Source organism: Gossypium raimondii, chromosome 5 (assembly GCF_025698545.1).
Source record: "Gossypium raimondii isolate GPD5lz chromosome 5, ASM2569854v1, whole genome shotgun sequence".
Classification (NCBI taxonomy): Eukaryota; Viridiplantae; Streptophyta; class Magnoliopsida; order Malvales; family Malvaceae; genus Gossypium; species Gossypium raimondii.
The window spans coordinates 2403803-2419391 of NC_068569.1; the positions used below are offsets into that span (position 1 = coordinate 2403803).

The 15589-nt window shown below is 34.3% G+C and overlaps 3 protein-coding genes across 3 annotated transcripts; all 3 read right to left on the reverse strand.

Annotated features, from left to right (window-relative positions):
• Nucleotides 1-623: 623 nt before the first annotated feature.
• LOC105768759 (WD-40 repeat-containing protein MSI4) lies at nucleotides 624-6956 on the reverse strand. Its single transcript, XM_012588915.2, has 15 exons — nucleotides 6501-6956; nucleotides 6043-6106; nucleotides 5648-5734; nucleotides 5483-5545; nucleotides 5076-5141; nucleotides 4885-4959; nucleotides 4673-4748; nucleotides 4171-4387; nucleotides 3883-3964; nucleotides 3346-3419; nucleotides 3088-3199; nucleotides 2907-2981; nucleotides 2470-2546; nucleotides 1782-1881; nucleotides 624-899 (listed from the first exon to the last, which is right to left on the reverse strand). The coding sequence occupies exons 1-15, from the start codon at nucleotides 6737-6739 to the stop codon at nucleotides 798-800; spliced, it is 1509 nt and encodes a 502-aa protein (XP_012444369.1). The 5' UTR covers nucleotides 6740-6956; the 3' UTR covers nucleotides 624-797.
• Nucleotides 6957-8587: 1631 nt separating this feature from the next.
• Nucleotides 8588-10552, reverse strand: LOC105768760 (uncharacterized). Its single transcript, XM_012588916.2, has 4 exons — nucleotides 10355-10552; nucleotides 10163-10269; nucleotides 9000-9078; nucleotides 8588-8903 (listed from the first exon to the last, which is right to left on the reverse strand). Exons 1-4 carry the CDS (start codon nucleotides 10355-10357, stop codon nucleotides 8856-8858), a joined length of 237 nt encoding a protein of 78 aa, XP_012444370.1. The 5' UTR covers nucleotides 10358-10552; the 3' UTR covers nucleotides 8588-8855.
• Nucleotides 10553-11858: 1306 nt separating this feature from the next.
• LOC105770762 (hypothetical protein) lies at nucleotides 11859-14261 on the reverse strand. Its single transcript, XM_012592100.2, has 7 exons — nucleotides 13963-14261; nucleotides 13763-13881; nucleotides 13486-13568; nucleotides 13008-13129; nucleotides 12600-12761; nucleotides 12289-12379; nucleotides 11859-12218 (listed from the first exon to the last, which is right to left on the reverse strand). The coding sequence occupies exons 1-7, from the start codon at nucleotides 14111-14113 to the stop codon at nucleotides 12032-12034; spliced, it is 915 nt and encodes a 304-aa protein (XP_012447554.1). The 5' UTR covers nucleotides 14114-14261; the 3' UTR covers nucleotides 11859-12031.
• Between the last annotated feature and the right edge of the window lie 1328 nt (nucleotides 14262-15589).

Sequence of the window (15589 nt, forward strand, 5' to 3'; positions counted from 1 at the left end):
ATAAAATGTATATAAATAGATAGAATGCGAGGCTTTGAGGGCTAAACTTTATTATTACATCAATTAAAATGATGTGAAATTGATGAAAATATTAATATTATCTTTTAAAATGAATAGAAAGAGGCTAAAGTCTTAGGTATTCAAAGAGAAAAGACATGTGATGGATGAAATACTAAATATATTTCTTCATTTTAATTACCAAATGAAGTGTATTTCCAATTTTCCATCACATTTTTCTTTCCTATTATTTTGTGTTGAGGTCGATGTGAGATACGAGAGAAGATTATGAAAGATGAACCTCACCATAGAGTTGTAAGGTCCATATTATATGAAATTGAGTTATCATCCTACCAAATCCCCATTTCCATACTTTTGGGGTATTATTCTAGACCTAAATTAATTTCATATAAAAAGGTAGACTGAAAAAACACTTGGTTAATAGCTAAGTAATCATATATGCTTTTATATTTTGCTTACTCAGTCGTGATCATGACAGTTTAAGAAATTATATATTTGAAGTACTTCATTCTTTCAAAGTTCAGAAATAGTTCAACTAAAACGGGCTTCTAACTGATTGATGTAATCATTTTCAAAATCTAACATCTAATATATTTGAAATTCAATTATCTATAAAATCCATGTTTTTTTTTCCATTCCCAAACGCTGGATCAATCCTTGAATTTAATAGTAAGGTTGTTTAACAGTGTTCGTTGATTAGACCAAGCAAAGGGTCTCTAAAACTACAATCGCTACAAAGGAGCCTCAAAAGGCATAACATTAGGGCTACTCAATCTCTCTCATGCCTTTGTCGCGCACGAAATGACATGGGACTTGAATTTCTCCAGCTCAGCTAAAACCTCCTCTTCTGGCCTATAGATCAGATCACTCATGCGCCATATCTGCATCATTTCATTCACATTTTTATTCTTTCTTCAAATAAAACAATAACACTTGGAAGGAAATCACTAAATGGGGCGGTTGGCTTTCAATAAATCAATGTTAAAATGTGCCACAAGTCCCTCTACTTTTTGAAAATTAAGAATTTAGTCCCTATACTTCTATTTCATGAAACTTAGCCCCTCTACTTTTCAGATTTCAAAATTGAAGTCCAACTAGCAACACTGTTAAATTTGTTACTGTGACATTTTTTAAATAAAAAAAAAATACGCTCTTGATAACCATGTAATTAAAAAAATGACTTTGTAATTAACTTGAATTTAACAACAAAATTTAATAGTGTTAACAATTGAACCTGAATTTTGAAATCTGAAAAGTAATAAGGACTAAATTCCATGAAATAGAAGTACAAGAACTAAATTCCTAATTTTTGAAAAGTACAGGGAGTTGTGGCACATTTTAACCATAAATGAACCCCGATGGTGATTCTAATCCCATGGCTACCGTGCTATGACTTCCTTTTTATTGAAATGTCGGTATCTAACACCAGTGTTCAATATAATTCAGGTATAGGGTATGGGAGATGGCCCTCCAAATACACAAAAAATATAAAACATACCCATGTCAGACATATACCCACATCCAACACTTACACCCACCATACGCGAACATGTTTTTGCAGTATTGGCAGGCCATGAAATCTCCAGAACATTTTTATAAAACTTTCTTGCAACGGATGCATTGCTTTTGACTTACCTGTGTCCCATGCTTATATCAATCTTAACAATCACACTGCTTACTTGAACTGTTTTGACTTTCAAGGGGAAGGAAAAGCATTGCATTTCTGACAAAGAACAGTTTACATGGGAAACTAGTAAATATACCTGCAATGTCCCTCCTCCACCAGTTGTATCACAGTCATCAGACACACTAACAACAGTCCATGGATCAGATGCATTCCAATGGAAGTCAACAACTTTGTCCCTATATGAAGAGGTTATGACATCAAATCAAACAAAATCCGAAGGTTGCATCATTTTCAACTTGGAAACATTTATTAGGTAAGGCCAAATTCCGTGGAAAAACAATCAGGTATATCGTCTTTGACATGCAATACCAACTTCTTAGAAACCAGAACTTAGCCATGCCTCAAGACTAAGTTTCATGACTCCTCAAATTAGCTAGGAAACACATCACCGTACCCAGGATGTTGGAGTATAAACCTCCTATCAGGTGGAACATTAAAATTTCCCATTAAGGACTCTTAAGAGCATCAAAACATAAGGTGTTAAAAGCTTTAATGCATACACAACTGTAAGAAATACATGTTTGTTTGTTTTTTTTTAATAGAAAAAAATAAATGTTGAATCAGCTAAATGCATGCAAGATCATTACAAAAACCAGTTTAATGGTGTGCAAATTTAAAAGGATAGAGATAACACTATAAGCAAATAAAAAGAATAAAGAAAAATATAAAATGTATATTGAGGATGAGATTAAGACATAGATGGCATGGTTCAAAAGAATAGTCCAAACATATGATATATCACAAACTGAAAAACAGTTACAAACCTGTGTCCAGCGTGCTGGAAAAACAGTCCTGCAGGAGCACTAGGAGATCTTGAAGCACGTTCCACCTTCTTGCCAACCTAAAACATGATGAGCAATTGAAACCAACCACTATATTACACAGTAGAAAGTACAGCTAGAACAAGCTAAATAAGCAAGCATGTTTTCACTGCCATCATTTTACAGATATATCTACTCCTACAAAGATATGAACCACAGTTGTCAACTTACAAACCACATCATCCTTTATTTGATGAGAGTTCAATTTCCTAAGTTGACAGTGAAAATCTAAAAATATTCCCAAACTGAAAACTGTCATGCAAACTTAAAAAACGTAGTCAGCTAACAGATGCCCCATGTTCAACACATATGCCTGGCCTTGTGTCACATTTGTTACATCATGCAAAGGCAATTAACAGGAGAAGATCAAGTAATCACACCTTGTCATAGTCCCAAATGTTCAAGAGCCCATCCTCAGCAGAACTGCCAAATACAGATGATTTGTCTGGAGACCACTGGACCATGAGATTTATAAATTTGGTAAGAACAAATACATCATAACGTTAGAATCACATTTGGAAAAAATAGGAATTAAGAATGTTAAACGATCAGGTTTGACACCTGCACGCATAGAACAGCAGCTTTATGACCCTCAAACTTGTAAATGGGTGATCCAATTCCATTAGAAGTAAGATTTCTTCGATCAAACATACGTACAGTATGATCTGCAGACCTGAGAGATCAATAAAAGAAAATAAATAACATGTTATCTTTTACCCCTCAGTACAAAACATGAAGCACCACCACACTCCTAGTGCATCAGAGTTTGATGCTAAAAATAAAGTGCAAAACTGAAAGGAACTTGGGATGGAGATATACCCAGTCAGGATAAGATTGTCATCATGGGGGTTCCAATCAACACAATGGAGATCAGCATTATGTGCCTTTTCAACCTGGGAAGAATAAACCAACAATTTAGCTTATCATCAGAAGCATCACTATATTAAAAATTAAAAATTACAAACAAGACAACATTAAGAAGATGATAATAAAAAGCATGAGAAACATAAAGCTTTAGTTATTACACCTAGAGGAATTCATAAGTGGAGAAAGAAGCTAAAGGGTTGGCTTTGATATATCAAATGAAACCACTTTAAATGATATAGAACAGACAATGGTCAACAATGAAGTCCCAGACAGGAGGGACAGCAATGTATAACTAGAATCAGAAAACAGCGAACAGAACTTTCAACAAGTTTCTGCAAAGGATTTGAAGGAGTGGCATTGTATTCCAGCTGAACCCATATATAGAAGATGTGAAAAGCAGGTATGAAAAAGACAACTACAGGGGAAAAGGGAGAATCAAGCAGTTATTATTACTACCATTAGAGATGCAAATATTAATAGGAAAATTACCTTGACAGTGGGGCCAGTGCCAACTCGTGCATCCCATAGTATGAGGCAGGAATCATCACCTACACTACAGAACTCTTGTGCACTACAGAACATATAAGAGACGTCTCAGATTTTTGGGCCATAGATCGTCAAAAGTATCAACTCAAAAGTCAAGACTACAGTGGAAAACAAACCACTGAAAAAATCCATTTAAATAAACTTGCTTTTACAAGAAAAATTTATGAACTTGATAAGCATATACAATAAAGAATTAAATGACTTAGATTTTATAATAGAGAAAGAAGCTACCTTGATGGACAGAATGTAACATCTTCAACTGTATCCTCATGCCCACAGAAGACACCACGAGGACCTAAAGAAGGCCCATCAGCAGCTTTGTCATTACCTTCCCCAGGCTTGTTTTGTTTGATGATTGATCCGCCAGATCCAGGAGATTTAGTAGGGTCTGTAGCCATTGTTGTTATGTGGTCCTGGATGCTCCACAAAACCACTGATTTGTCCTTCCCTGTCATAAAAGTTCCCGTCACTACGAAGAAATGCCAATCACATAAAACGAAATTCACTTTTCTGAGCCAGTTTTAAAAAACCCAAATCATCCCTTTCAGGACTCAAAATAATGAGGAGAAAGGGCATGTTTAGCTCTCAAACTAAATAACTTGAGTAATGATGAACTCACATCATCTTATATGGACATATAGATCATGGTTTCCATGAGAGTTCAGTACTAAACACATTAATAATAGCATTAATCCTAGGCAAGCAAGTTAATTGAACGATGAAACTTCACAACCTCCAGAGAGCACATAAGGCTCAGTTGGACACATTGCAAGAGCAAATTCAGCATTATCTTGATGCCCGGTCAAAATCTGCCGAAAAGGAAAAACAAGTCAGCAGTGAAAAGGGTTTATTCAGCTCCATCCCTCTGTGCCGCCCCATACATAAGTACACACAAGTAGAACACAGATAAAGTTTAGTAGAACTAAATTCTTGAAACAAATTTACCAAATCTGGGCGAGAATGGGTTGCTCCAAGAACTGCATGGCGGTTGGGTTGAGCCTCGACATCCCAAATAAGAACCTAAAATTAATGAAGTCGCGTGTCAACCAGACTTTTAACATCTATCCTCAAAAGAAAACCAGAAAGAAATATGGACTCCAAATAATTTAATAAAACAGAAATAAAAAGAGTGTTACATCAGGACTATCAGTGTGAGTTGCCACAATCCTAGAGCTCTGTGGAAGTTCCCTGATTCTGTTGACCTGCAAGATAATATTTGGCCATCTCAAAAAAATAAACTATATCAACAAGAAAAACAAAGAAAACAGGTAAATGAGTATTATAAGATTTTGATGTTATACATGCAAAACAGGGAATTTAATCAAGCAGAAAATCTTTTTCTCACAGATGTCATTCATCAGAAGCATAACTTATATTTTAATGAACCAACTCAAAAAGAAGAATTAAATTGTGAAATCTAATACTATATCACTTTACAGAAAGATAGCTGAGTTCCAACAAAATGGTCAGTGGATGGATATGTCATCACACAACTATAAATGAAGTCATAAACATGTCTTTTCTGGAATGACAAGATTCATACTTCTCCAGGATGTATGATGGTTTTGTACTTCTTCACAAATGGTGAGCGTGCTTCTTCATTAAACTGAAAAAACATGAAGCAACCATGTAAATAATGAGAAGAAAGCTACTTGCACCAGTATTTTAAGTGCATAACAAGGAAAAGGATCCCTTGAAGATGAGGTACCTGAGATATGTGCTCAGCAGCAGCAACCCTAGGTTTGACAACTTCACAATTAGCAATCACAAGAGTATTCGGAACACTACCATCAGTCTGTCATTATAACATAAGACAATAACCAAAAGAAAACATGTCAAAATAGATGACAATAAAAATATGTCCCATGAAAAATTGATATTAATAAAATAATTCAACCACAAACTCATCATATGCTTCATCATTGTTCTACTAAGCTTTCTTTCAAATTCCATTTGCTCAATGAGTTCTTACATGATGCATCTCTTTGCTTTAACCAGCAACAGAAAAATAGAGACTCCTTTCATTCAGTTCATAATTTCTATCCAAGCTTGTTAAAGCACTCCAAAAAGATATATATATATTCTGAGAAGGAAAATACTTGCCTGTTCAGAGAGGTAGAGACGCTGCCGATTCTTGTAAGTAGCTTGCTCAAGCTGTGGTCCCCAGCTGTTCAAGACCAAATTAAGCTATCATCAAGGAAAATGAAAGGAAATAAAAAAGGATTAACTTACAACAATCTAACACAAATTGAAGCAAAAAAAAAGGTTCGGTGCTCGTTCCTCAACAACAAGAAACGATTAATGCCAGCCATCTAACAATTAAAACAAAACGATAAATAAAATAAATACGGAATTCAAAAAATGAAAGCAGATCATCAGCTCAGCAGAAGCACACTAGGGTTCAGCATAAGAAAATGAAGATCTTTAGAATCAATCATAACAACTCAATTAAACCCAAAATGAAAAAGGAAATATTATTTTAGCTACAGAACCCTAAACCCAATATTTTGTAACGAAAATACCAAAGTAACCCTAAAACCCTAAAATGGTCCTGGATGTACCGGCAAGAAAGAGAAGGCCAAACGAGATTGTGATTAGCAAGCCAGTCATAAAGAACAGGAACCAAAGACTTCCACTGAGTGTACTTCTCATCAACGCTAGGTTGGTGAGCTTTCTTTCCTTCTTTCATTTTACTAGCACTTTGTTGTTGCTGCTGTTCTTTCTCTTCCTTTGGCTTTGGTTTTCGACCTCTCTTCTTAGGACCTTGTTGTTGCTGTTGTTGGGGTTGAGGAGACTCCATTTTTTTAGATTGGGAATTTTGCTGATACTTTTAAAAAAGAAAAAGGAAGAAGAGAAAAAAAATTTACAGCGATTGTTTTCCAGGGACCCGCCACTGGTACTGTAATGGGGATCGGAAGAGTGACAAAAACAAAATATAGGAAAATTTGGTTGAGTGAGGCATGAGGGTTTCGTTGAACCACGCCTACGCTCTTTAGAAATGAAGTGAGGGTCACGCGCCAAGAGACGTTACTGTGATGCTGAGCATCTTATGGACGTGAGATTCACTGCCATTTATATTTAGCACTGGTCGGATTGGCTTTCCAACGTTTTAGCAGAGATATCGGGAACTAACAGTATGTAAGACCGGCCAATGTCTCGAAGTGGCTTTACATTTGGTGAAAGATGGGTTCTCGTCAGCTGGCCTGAAATTTCGTTCGCTGTAATAAAATATTATTATTTTACAAAATAAAGTTGTAATAAAATTGAATAAATATAATATTAATTTAATTAGATGAATATAGTAAAACTATAATAGTATTGTTGTGTTTGATTCAAAAGAATTAATGTGATAAAAACATAAGAAAAATGTTCAAATAACAAATATAGCCTTCAATAATTTTTTTAAATGAAAATTTCACAAATCTCCCATATCTTGACATACATTGTTTTTTTAATTTTTACTTTTATTTTTGTAAAATATAAAAAATGTAAAAATAATTAAATGACAAAATTTTCATTATTTCAATATATTACAGATTATGAGAACGAAATAGGAAAACTGGTGACCCAAGAAGCAAAGAAAGGAAAAAAGATAAGACCTTTAGGCATTGGTTAACAATGACAAAGCTTGGTTGTTCACTTCTTTGGCCTTCAAAATGAAAAACTGAGTCTTCAACTAAATAGGAAACAATTAAAAAAATTCAAACATAATTGCCAATTAAGAAATAAGAGATGACAACGGAAAGGAAATTAGTATGAAGGATTTCGTTGGGACAATGTTTACAAACAGAAAACAAGATGCTGGTGGAACATAAACAATGGTTAAACGACTTCGGCGAAGAGATAAAATGCTAGAGACAAATCAAGATATAAGTACCCAATAATGGAGGGAGCTTTCTTCTTCGATTTTGTTTCTCTGTAATAAGAACAACCCATAATTGATTTCTTTGATATGGCAACAGTTCAGGCTTTAAATTTCTGTTGGTAAAAACGATGTGTTTTGCCTTTAGTTAAATGGTGCGTAGGAAGAAGTTTAAACGCGTCGTTTTGAGTCAAGTCTGTTAAGTGAAACAAGGCGGATTATTGGTAGCAATTTTCACAGCTGCCATTCTGTTATTTGGTCCATTATTCGTCCGGACATGAATTTCTAATCCTTCTCTCATCTTTCACTCCTGAAATTCTACTGCTCTTTCTTCTATCTCTTCAAATCCCTATCTTCTTCCTTGATTCAAGAGATTGGAGGAAATGGTGAACAAAGGTGGGAGGAGATTTTGGATTAAAAAAGAACGAGAAAATAATTACGAGATGCATTGAATAAGCAATTCAAAACCCGATCCTCTGAATGGGTATGCAGAGCCCGCATGGAAAAATTGATTCGAAAGTCAATTTTCAACCAAACAAATGCACCACCGTTCAAAACTAAATAAGACCTGATTCATGTGAACCAAACATAACGTAAATAGTTTTGTCAATCTTCCTCCGATTAGCTTTAGGAACCTTTGTAGTTTGTACTGTGTTATTTTTTTGTTTTGTTTTGTTTTCTTATTAAGGTTTAATATTGAAACCATTTCGGCACCTATTGGTTGATATCTGATACCATGAAGCACAAAAATCCAAGGATTTGTGCACGACTCTTCGGATCAAACTATTGTTTGAGTCGATGTGGAATGAGGCTACTGCAAATTGAACCAGTGTGCAACTTAAACAATGTGATGCAACTACGACTCCTATAAATTTGGGCATGCACCAAGAAAACCCAAGAGATATCAAAATATTCTCATAGAAGCACTCTTTATCTGATTAATAACAAAAAAAAAAAAAAAAAGTCTATAGGTAACAAGGTCGAAGCCATGATCCTCCATTCAACACCATTCTGCTCAGCAAATTTTTAAAATGGTTGAAAAAATATATGAAAATCAGACATAAACGCCGGCTGAAAGTAGCAAAAACAGTGACCCGAATCCCTGCAAGGATATCCAGAATCAAGCATCAGCCATGCACAAAAACAACTAGATGAATTAATGAGAAAATCCAACCACAATAGATAGAAAAAGATATACCAGGAAGACAGATGCCACTCCCCCGGTTGTGAGCTCCTTTGCAAGACTGCGATTTCGTTTGGAAGAAGTTGCTTCGTAGCTGCATATTTTGAGCAAAAAGAAAATTTCCATGAGAATTTAACTTAAAAGTTTTTACAATCATTAAGCAGCAGTATAAGAAAATTTAAGGCTTTTTCGAGAAAACAAATAAAATGCAAGGAAGCTAGTGATAATTGAAATGTACCATTGCTACAATTTAGTGAAAATAGAGCTCTAAGATCTAACTCCAAGATCCAATGATTTCAAGTTCTTTACTCTCTAGCGAAAAATAAAATTTTGACTCGAGTAAGTTTTAAGGTAACATTAGTACAGTGAAATGAGGAAGTACTAACTATAAGATCCAACCCAAATGAAATTGTGTGGTTAAAAGGATACAGCACACACGAAGCAATTTTAAAGCAAAACCAAGCGCAAGCAGATTTAATCAGTACGGTTCAATGAAATGAGGACTCTAAGTACTAACTATAAGATCCAACCCAAATGAAATTGCGTAGTCACAAAATGCCAACATCCTCTAAAACGAGGAAAATAAAGAAACTAAAATAGTAAAATCAACAAAAGCATGGTGAACAATGAAAGCTTTACTATAACAAACTAGATCAGCTCAGATACAGTTTTAGTCATGCAAAAAGTTGGTGTATAATTCTAGGCCTTGGAGTATAAAAATTCAAACTTGAAAATACCACAACCAAATCAGGGAAACCAGATACTCATTGAGACAAGTATTTCAGGAACCCAAAAGGACCCAAAGCAAACATGGAATGCCGGGCTCCAATTGATAATTCATTAATTCTACAAATCAAATGTAAATAAAAGTGAAATGTAGTTCTCCACCCGACGGGAAATGACAATTGTATTCTATCCTCCTATTTAAGGATTAGGGAGGGGTTTTAGGCATTGTATCAAAAAATTGAAAAAATTTCCAGAGGTCTTATCAATCTATGAACATATCAGTTATAAATTATACATAAAAATCCAGATCTAGTCATAAAATTTTCAAAACATATAGGGGAAAACCCGAAAATTAAGTCCCAAATTTAATCTAATAAGGAAAACAAAAATGAAATTTGTTATAGTAAAAGAGGGAATAAATGTTGCGAAGGAGAACAGATGAAGGTTTTTACATGAAGAAGGAAGCAGTGAGGACAAGACCAATGGCGAGCATGAAGACGGCTAGGGTTGGATACCACGCATCAGGCACGGGACTAGTTATTGCTTTTGCAGGAGGTGCCTGAGAGAAAAAAAAACATAAATCAAACCCAAAGAAACAATTGAAAACCCTAGAAGTGCTTTGATTTTATTTAATAGGGGTTTACCATGGCGATCTTTGTCTCTTCGCTTCGAGTTCTGGAATTTAATCGAATAAGAGTGAAAATAATGAGCGACTAAGAGGTTTCTGAGTTTTATTAGACTATGAAGCCTGCAAGTCTTCGCTTGTATTGAAACTTAGAATTCCCTACATCGCGGCGCATCAAATGTTTATGTTCTCATTCCTGGCGTGTTTTGCATCGTTGATCTGATGATATATATATTTTTAAGTTTTATAATAATAAAAAGGGTAAATTACACAGATAATCACCCAACTATAAAAAATTATTTTAGGCACCTAAAATAAAAAAGTTTACAATTTAAACAACCACGTTATATAGTTAGGTCATTTTAGTTATTACCGTTAAAATCACAAATAACAAGTGATGTGGCGCTTAAAAATCAAGATAATAACAAATTTAGCCTTCAATTTTACATATTATATCAATTTAGTCATAAATTTAAAAATTAACCCTTAAAATTTACAAATAAGCTCAACTTGATCCTAATTCTAAAACAAAATATATAAAAACACATAAATATTTTCAAAAATAGAAAAAATTGTTGAAAATAAATAATAATATATAAAAATTAAAATATTGTTGACAATAAATTGTTATTTAGTGCACTATATTTTTCAAATAAAAATTAATTTAAAAATTAAATATGGACAAATCGGGTTAGATTCAAGTTTATATTTCTTCATTTGGGTCAAACTTGAACAAAAAAAATAAATTAATTTTTCGAGTCAGACCAAGCTTAAAAATGAATATAAATATCTTGCATGAACCTGGCCCGTTTACGAGCACCTCTAAAAATCACTTAAAAAGAAAATTATAGTGGAGATTGAAGGAAATTCACCTTGTTGGACAAAGGGTCGTACAATGGTAGCAGTGAGGTTAAGGAAAGAGTGAGCAAGAGAAAGGGGTGAGAGTTGACTAACCTCGGTGACAAAATGAGTGAGTATGCGCGTCTTGAGGTAAGAGAAGGCTTAAATAAGTTGATCTTGAACTATATGTAGCAGCACTTGATTGACTAGTTTATCATTTTTAAGCTTCTTATCAAGTAGGTGACTGAAGTAGTTAGATATATAGGCGCCAAACAATAATTATCTCATCGAAGTGATTTACCAAGTTCTGCCGAAACAGTGTTTGTGACGGAGATGGCATGTCCCATTGGAGGAGGTAGTCCATTGGTGGCAAAGGAGGTCAATGTTCTCGCAATTTAATGCTAAAATAAAATCATGATATAACACTTAGCTTAAAACTTTTTGACATTTAGCTCTGACTGTCCAGTTCTCGAATCAAGGATTTCACTAGTTTTAGAAAGATACTATAGAGTTATTATGCTCACCATCTGTTAATATTAAATAAATAAATTACTAATATTTACTAATACATACCTACATATGTCAATACCATAGTTTGATAACCCTCACCCCAAAGAAATTAAGTTATATATTATTGGTTATGATCCTCAAGCCAACTTTGGTAATAAAAAAACCCTGAAATGTAACTTACACAAAAAAACATGTTTCCAAACATTCAAAACAGCAATGGCCAGTGTATGCAGTTTCCATTAGCCTCTCTTTTTTTTTTTTTAAGGTCCCTTCTATTACATTCTTATTAAGAACATGGCTGAAATTAGCTTGAAATTTTACTCGGCATGAACAGTACCTGGGAACACTAGTCTTGCTGTAAAGTTTCCTTTAAATAATTCAAAACCACTGATGCTAACTCAGTTTGATATGAAGTATAATTATGATTGGCACCTTCTACGATGTGTAACTTGTGGTTCGGTATGATCTTGGCGAACTCCAAGGCATCTCCGACAGGGATTATTTCATCGGCAGATCCATGGACCGTCAACACCCTGCATATAATCACTTGATGATTTTTTTTTTCAAGAAAGTCTAATACAGATGAATATGATTCAGTCTCACCTGCATTCTCTGGGGATTTTAAGACATGCTTCGTGCATGTCTAAACTTAAGCGCTCCATCAAACTTTCCTTAGTCACACGATACTCAACACCTGCAGACATAAAATCTCAAATACTTGATCAATGTGAAACGAATCTGTAATTGACTAATCAAAGCAAAAAGGTGGAATCCACTCTATTAGTCGTTGATGAGGCAATATAGGTGCACTATATGTTAGAAAGGTGGAACTCATTCGAGCAAAGGAAGAAAAGATTTCCGTTGGAAAACAACAGTGAGGAATGGGGAACTCTTCGAGCAAAAAAAACTGTTACCTTTCTTATTCTTAATATCAACAAATCCATCCTGAATTCTGTCCATAAAGTCTTTCCCAAAGCGTTCTTCAATGCCTTTCTTCAGATCATAGCGGCCAGAGACGTTGACGACAGTGTGGATATCATGATACTTAGAGGCATAGAGAAGCACAACATCGCCTCCTGCATTCATCTTATTTTAGTTATACAGAACTTGCAAGAGTGTATATATGAAAACTCGTTAGTCAACTATTGACTCAAACATTGTAAATAGGTTGCTAATTAAATCTTAAGCCTCATTAATCTAACACGGAAAGAACATGCACTTCATCATATATAAGACAGCTCCTCCGAGACTCGGCATTCTTTTTCTCTATCCAGGTGTGAGTTCAACAATCAATGAGCAAAACACCTAGGCAATCCACTCACCTTTGCTATGCCCAAGAATCGCACATACTATGCGGTTTGCCTCGCAAAAGTGCTGGATAACGGAATGCAAATCATCGGCTTCTTTCGAGTAGTTACCAAACTCAAATGACCCTTCACTTTCTCTGAAATGTGGAAAGTCACAAGTAATTATGTGAAAAGCAGCAAAATTATGTAAATAGTCAGGACTCCGAAGACTGACATAGGAAAAAGTTAGGCCACTGGACAATCGAATCGAAGCATACTTAGAAATCATATTCTCAAAAGTATGTACATATACAGTAATTCTAGTTCTGCAAGTACAGTAAATAAATGTGCAACTGACTCATCGACAAAATGGTAAACTAAAGACCAAGAAAATCATCCCTTCCATTATATAAGTTATAGTACCCTATCTAAGTGGTTCGGATTAGGGTGTGAGTGTATAGGACACGGGTATATTCGATTTTTCCAAGTTTTTTCATGTATTTATCCAACTTACCCGTTTCCAGCAAAGTCAAAACGAAAGGCACTGATTCCTTCTTTCTCTAAAGCAACAGCAAGGTTGACCATAGTACGATCAGCCTGTAGCACAAGCAGGTTTTATGAATGGGACTTTGAACCCCGAAATATGAGTGCTGCTACATACAGAGATATCAAAATTTCAACAATAATTAAACATCTAAAGCTTATTTGTTCTTAATTGATATGATCTTCCCAATACTTGATTAAAGTCAAAACACAGAAATATGAAAAAGTTTGAGCAAGAATATACCAACCTTGGTGGATCTGAAACCATGGCATAAGATCACAATTTCTTTAGACCCAGTTTCGTGTAACAATCCAACAAGCTTTTCTCCATGCTTGTTTGGAATTATAACTCTCTGCTGCTCAATCACTGAAAATATAACAAAAAGGGTCAATCCCCAATAATCAATTAACTTTAAAAAAGAAAAAAGAAAAAAGAGTTAAAGGTGACCTGGATTTTGAGAAGAGTGAGAATGAGTCATCCTCAAGCTCAAGGTTGTTGCTGGTGTGACCTGGTGACGAGGGAATTTAGAAAAGAGAGAGTTTGAGAATTTTGACAAATTGAAGGTAAATGAGTGAAAATTACAAGCAAGAGTTTCCATATGCTTTTACGTGTTCAATGTAGTGGTAACAGGCCAGGACAAGGAATTGAAAGAGCTATCCTATGCTATTAGTGTGGATGGGATGAACTTGGGTTCTAAACTCCATTAAAACCTTACAAAAACTAGACCCTAAACTTAGCCTTAGACTGGCTATGGGTTAAGGTAAATAGAGGCCCCAGAAGATTGGGTCTGATACCTTTGATATTTGGTAGTATACGATCAAATAGGTAGTTTTCACAGGGGGTAAATAAAGGAGGTCACAAAACACAGGGTGATGTATTAAATAAGATGGGCCATTATTACAAGCAATTGATAATCCATAGTTTAAACTTCCTCATCTTCCTTTTCTTTCTAAATCGCACCTTCAATTTCAACTAGTCAAATTGTTTCAGTATGTTTCTTCTATTTGCCTCTAATAAGCAAATTGCTGTAAAGAGAAAAAATAGTCTCCAAACTTTTTATTTTTTTTGTTATGGTCTAAATTCTGAATAGTTGTTGTTTATATATTAAGGATATGTTTAATTTTGCTTCTAAGAAACACTTTTAGGATAAAAAATACATTTGAGACAAAAGTATTCTTAAACAATCTACTTTTTTAGAGAAGAAGTACTTTTTGAGAAGCTGAAAATTTTAATTTTTTTCGAGAAATATTTTTTCTAATTGCTGCCCATTTTAGCAATTTATTGACAAATACAGGAGGTGGCGGAAAGGACATAATAGTGCTTTTTAAATTCCAATGCCATTCCTTCAAACTCAAAACCACTTACATGGTATTAAAAAACAGTCTAATTTGATTGAATTAACATATTAAAATTACTTTCAATATTAAAAATACACATTTTGAACAAAAAAAACTAAAGTACAAGGAGTCGATGGTTTATTTAGTTTCCTGATATTAAAATTTTCAAATCTCAATCATAAAAAAACTAAAAATAGCCAAAAAAGAAAAATTGTTAACATCCATAGAGGACTTAAAAATTAAGGAAATAAACGCATTCACATTCATGAAATATAAATGTCCGCAATCATGCATGCCTATTGACCAATGTTTGTCAATAAATCATTAAGGTAGGCTGTTTCGCAAAGCAGAAACTAAGCTGTGATGCTGTCTCCGGTTCACTAATTGCAGCATTAATTATTATTGGAATAAAGAAAATGGGGGAGATCTCAATCTGAATCGAAGCTGTTGACAGAGACTTACCACCAACAGTTTTTGAATTTTCTTTTTGCTAGTCGTTTAGGGTTGTAATCGAAGCTCAAGGTTTCTGGTATGCAGTCGTTGGGGCGAATTCAACTCCACCAAATATTGTGACCATATGAATTTCATTTTTTTTATTTTTAATATTTATAAAAAATATTAAATTATTTATTGACGTGACATATAAAATAAACAATGTCATATGGACTACCACAAACATTAGTAATTAAATTTAACTAAAAATTAATAACGTCTAATTAAAAAACTGTAAATATTTA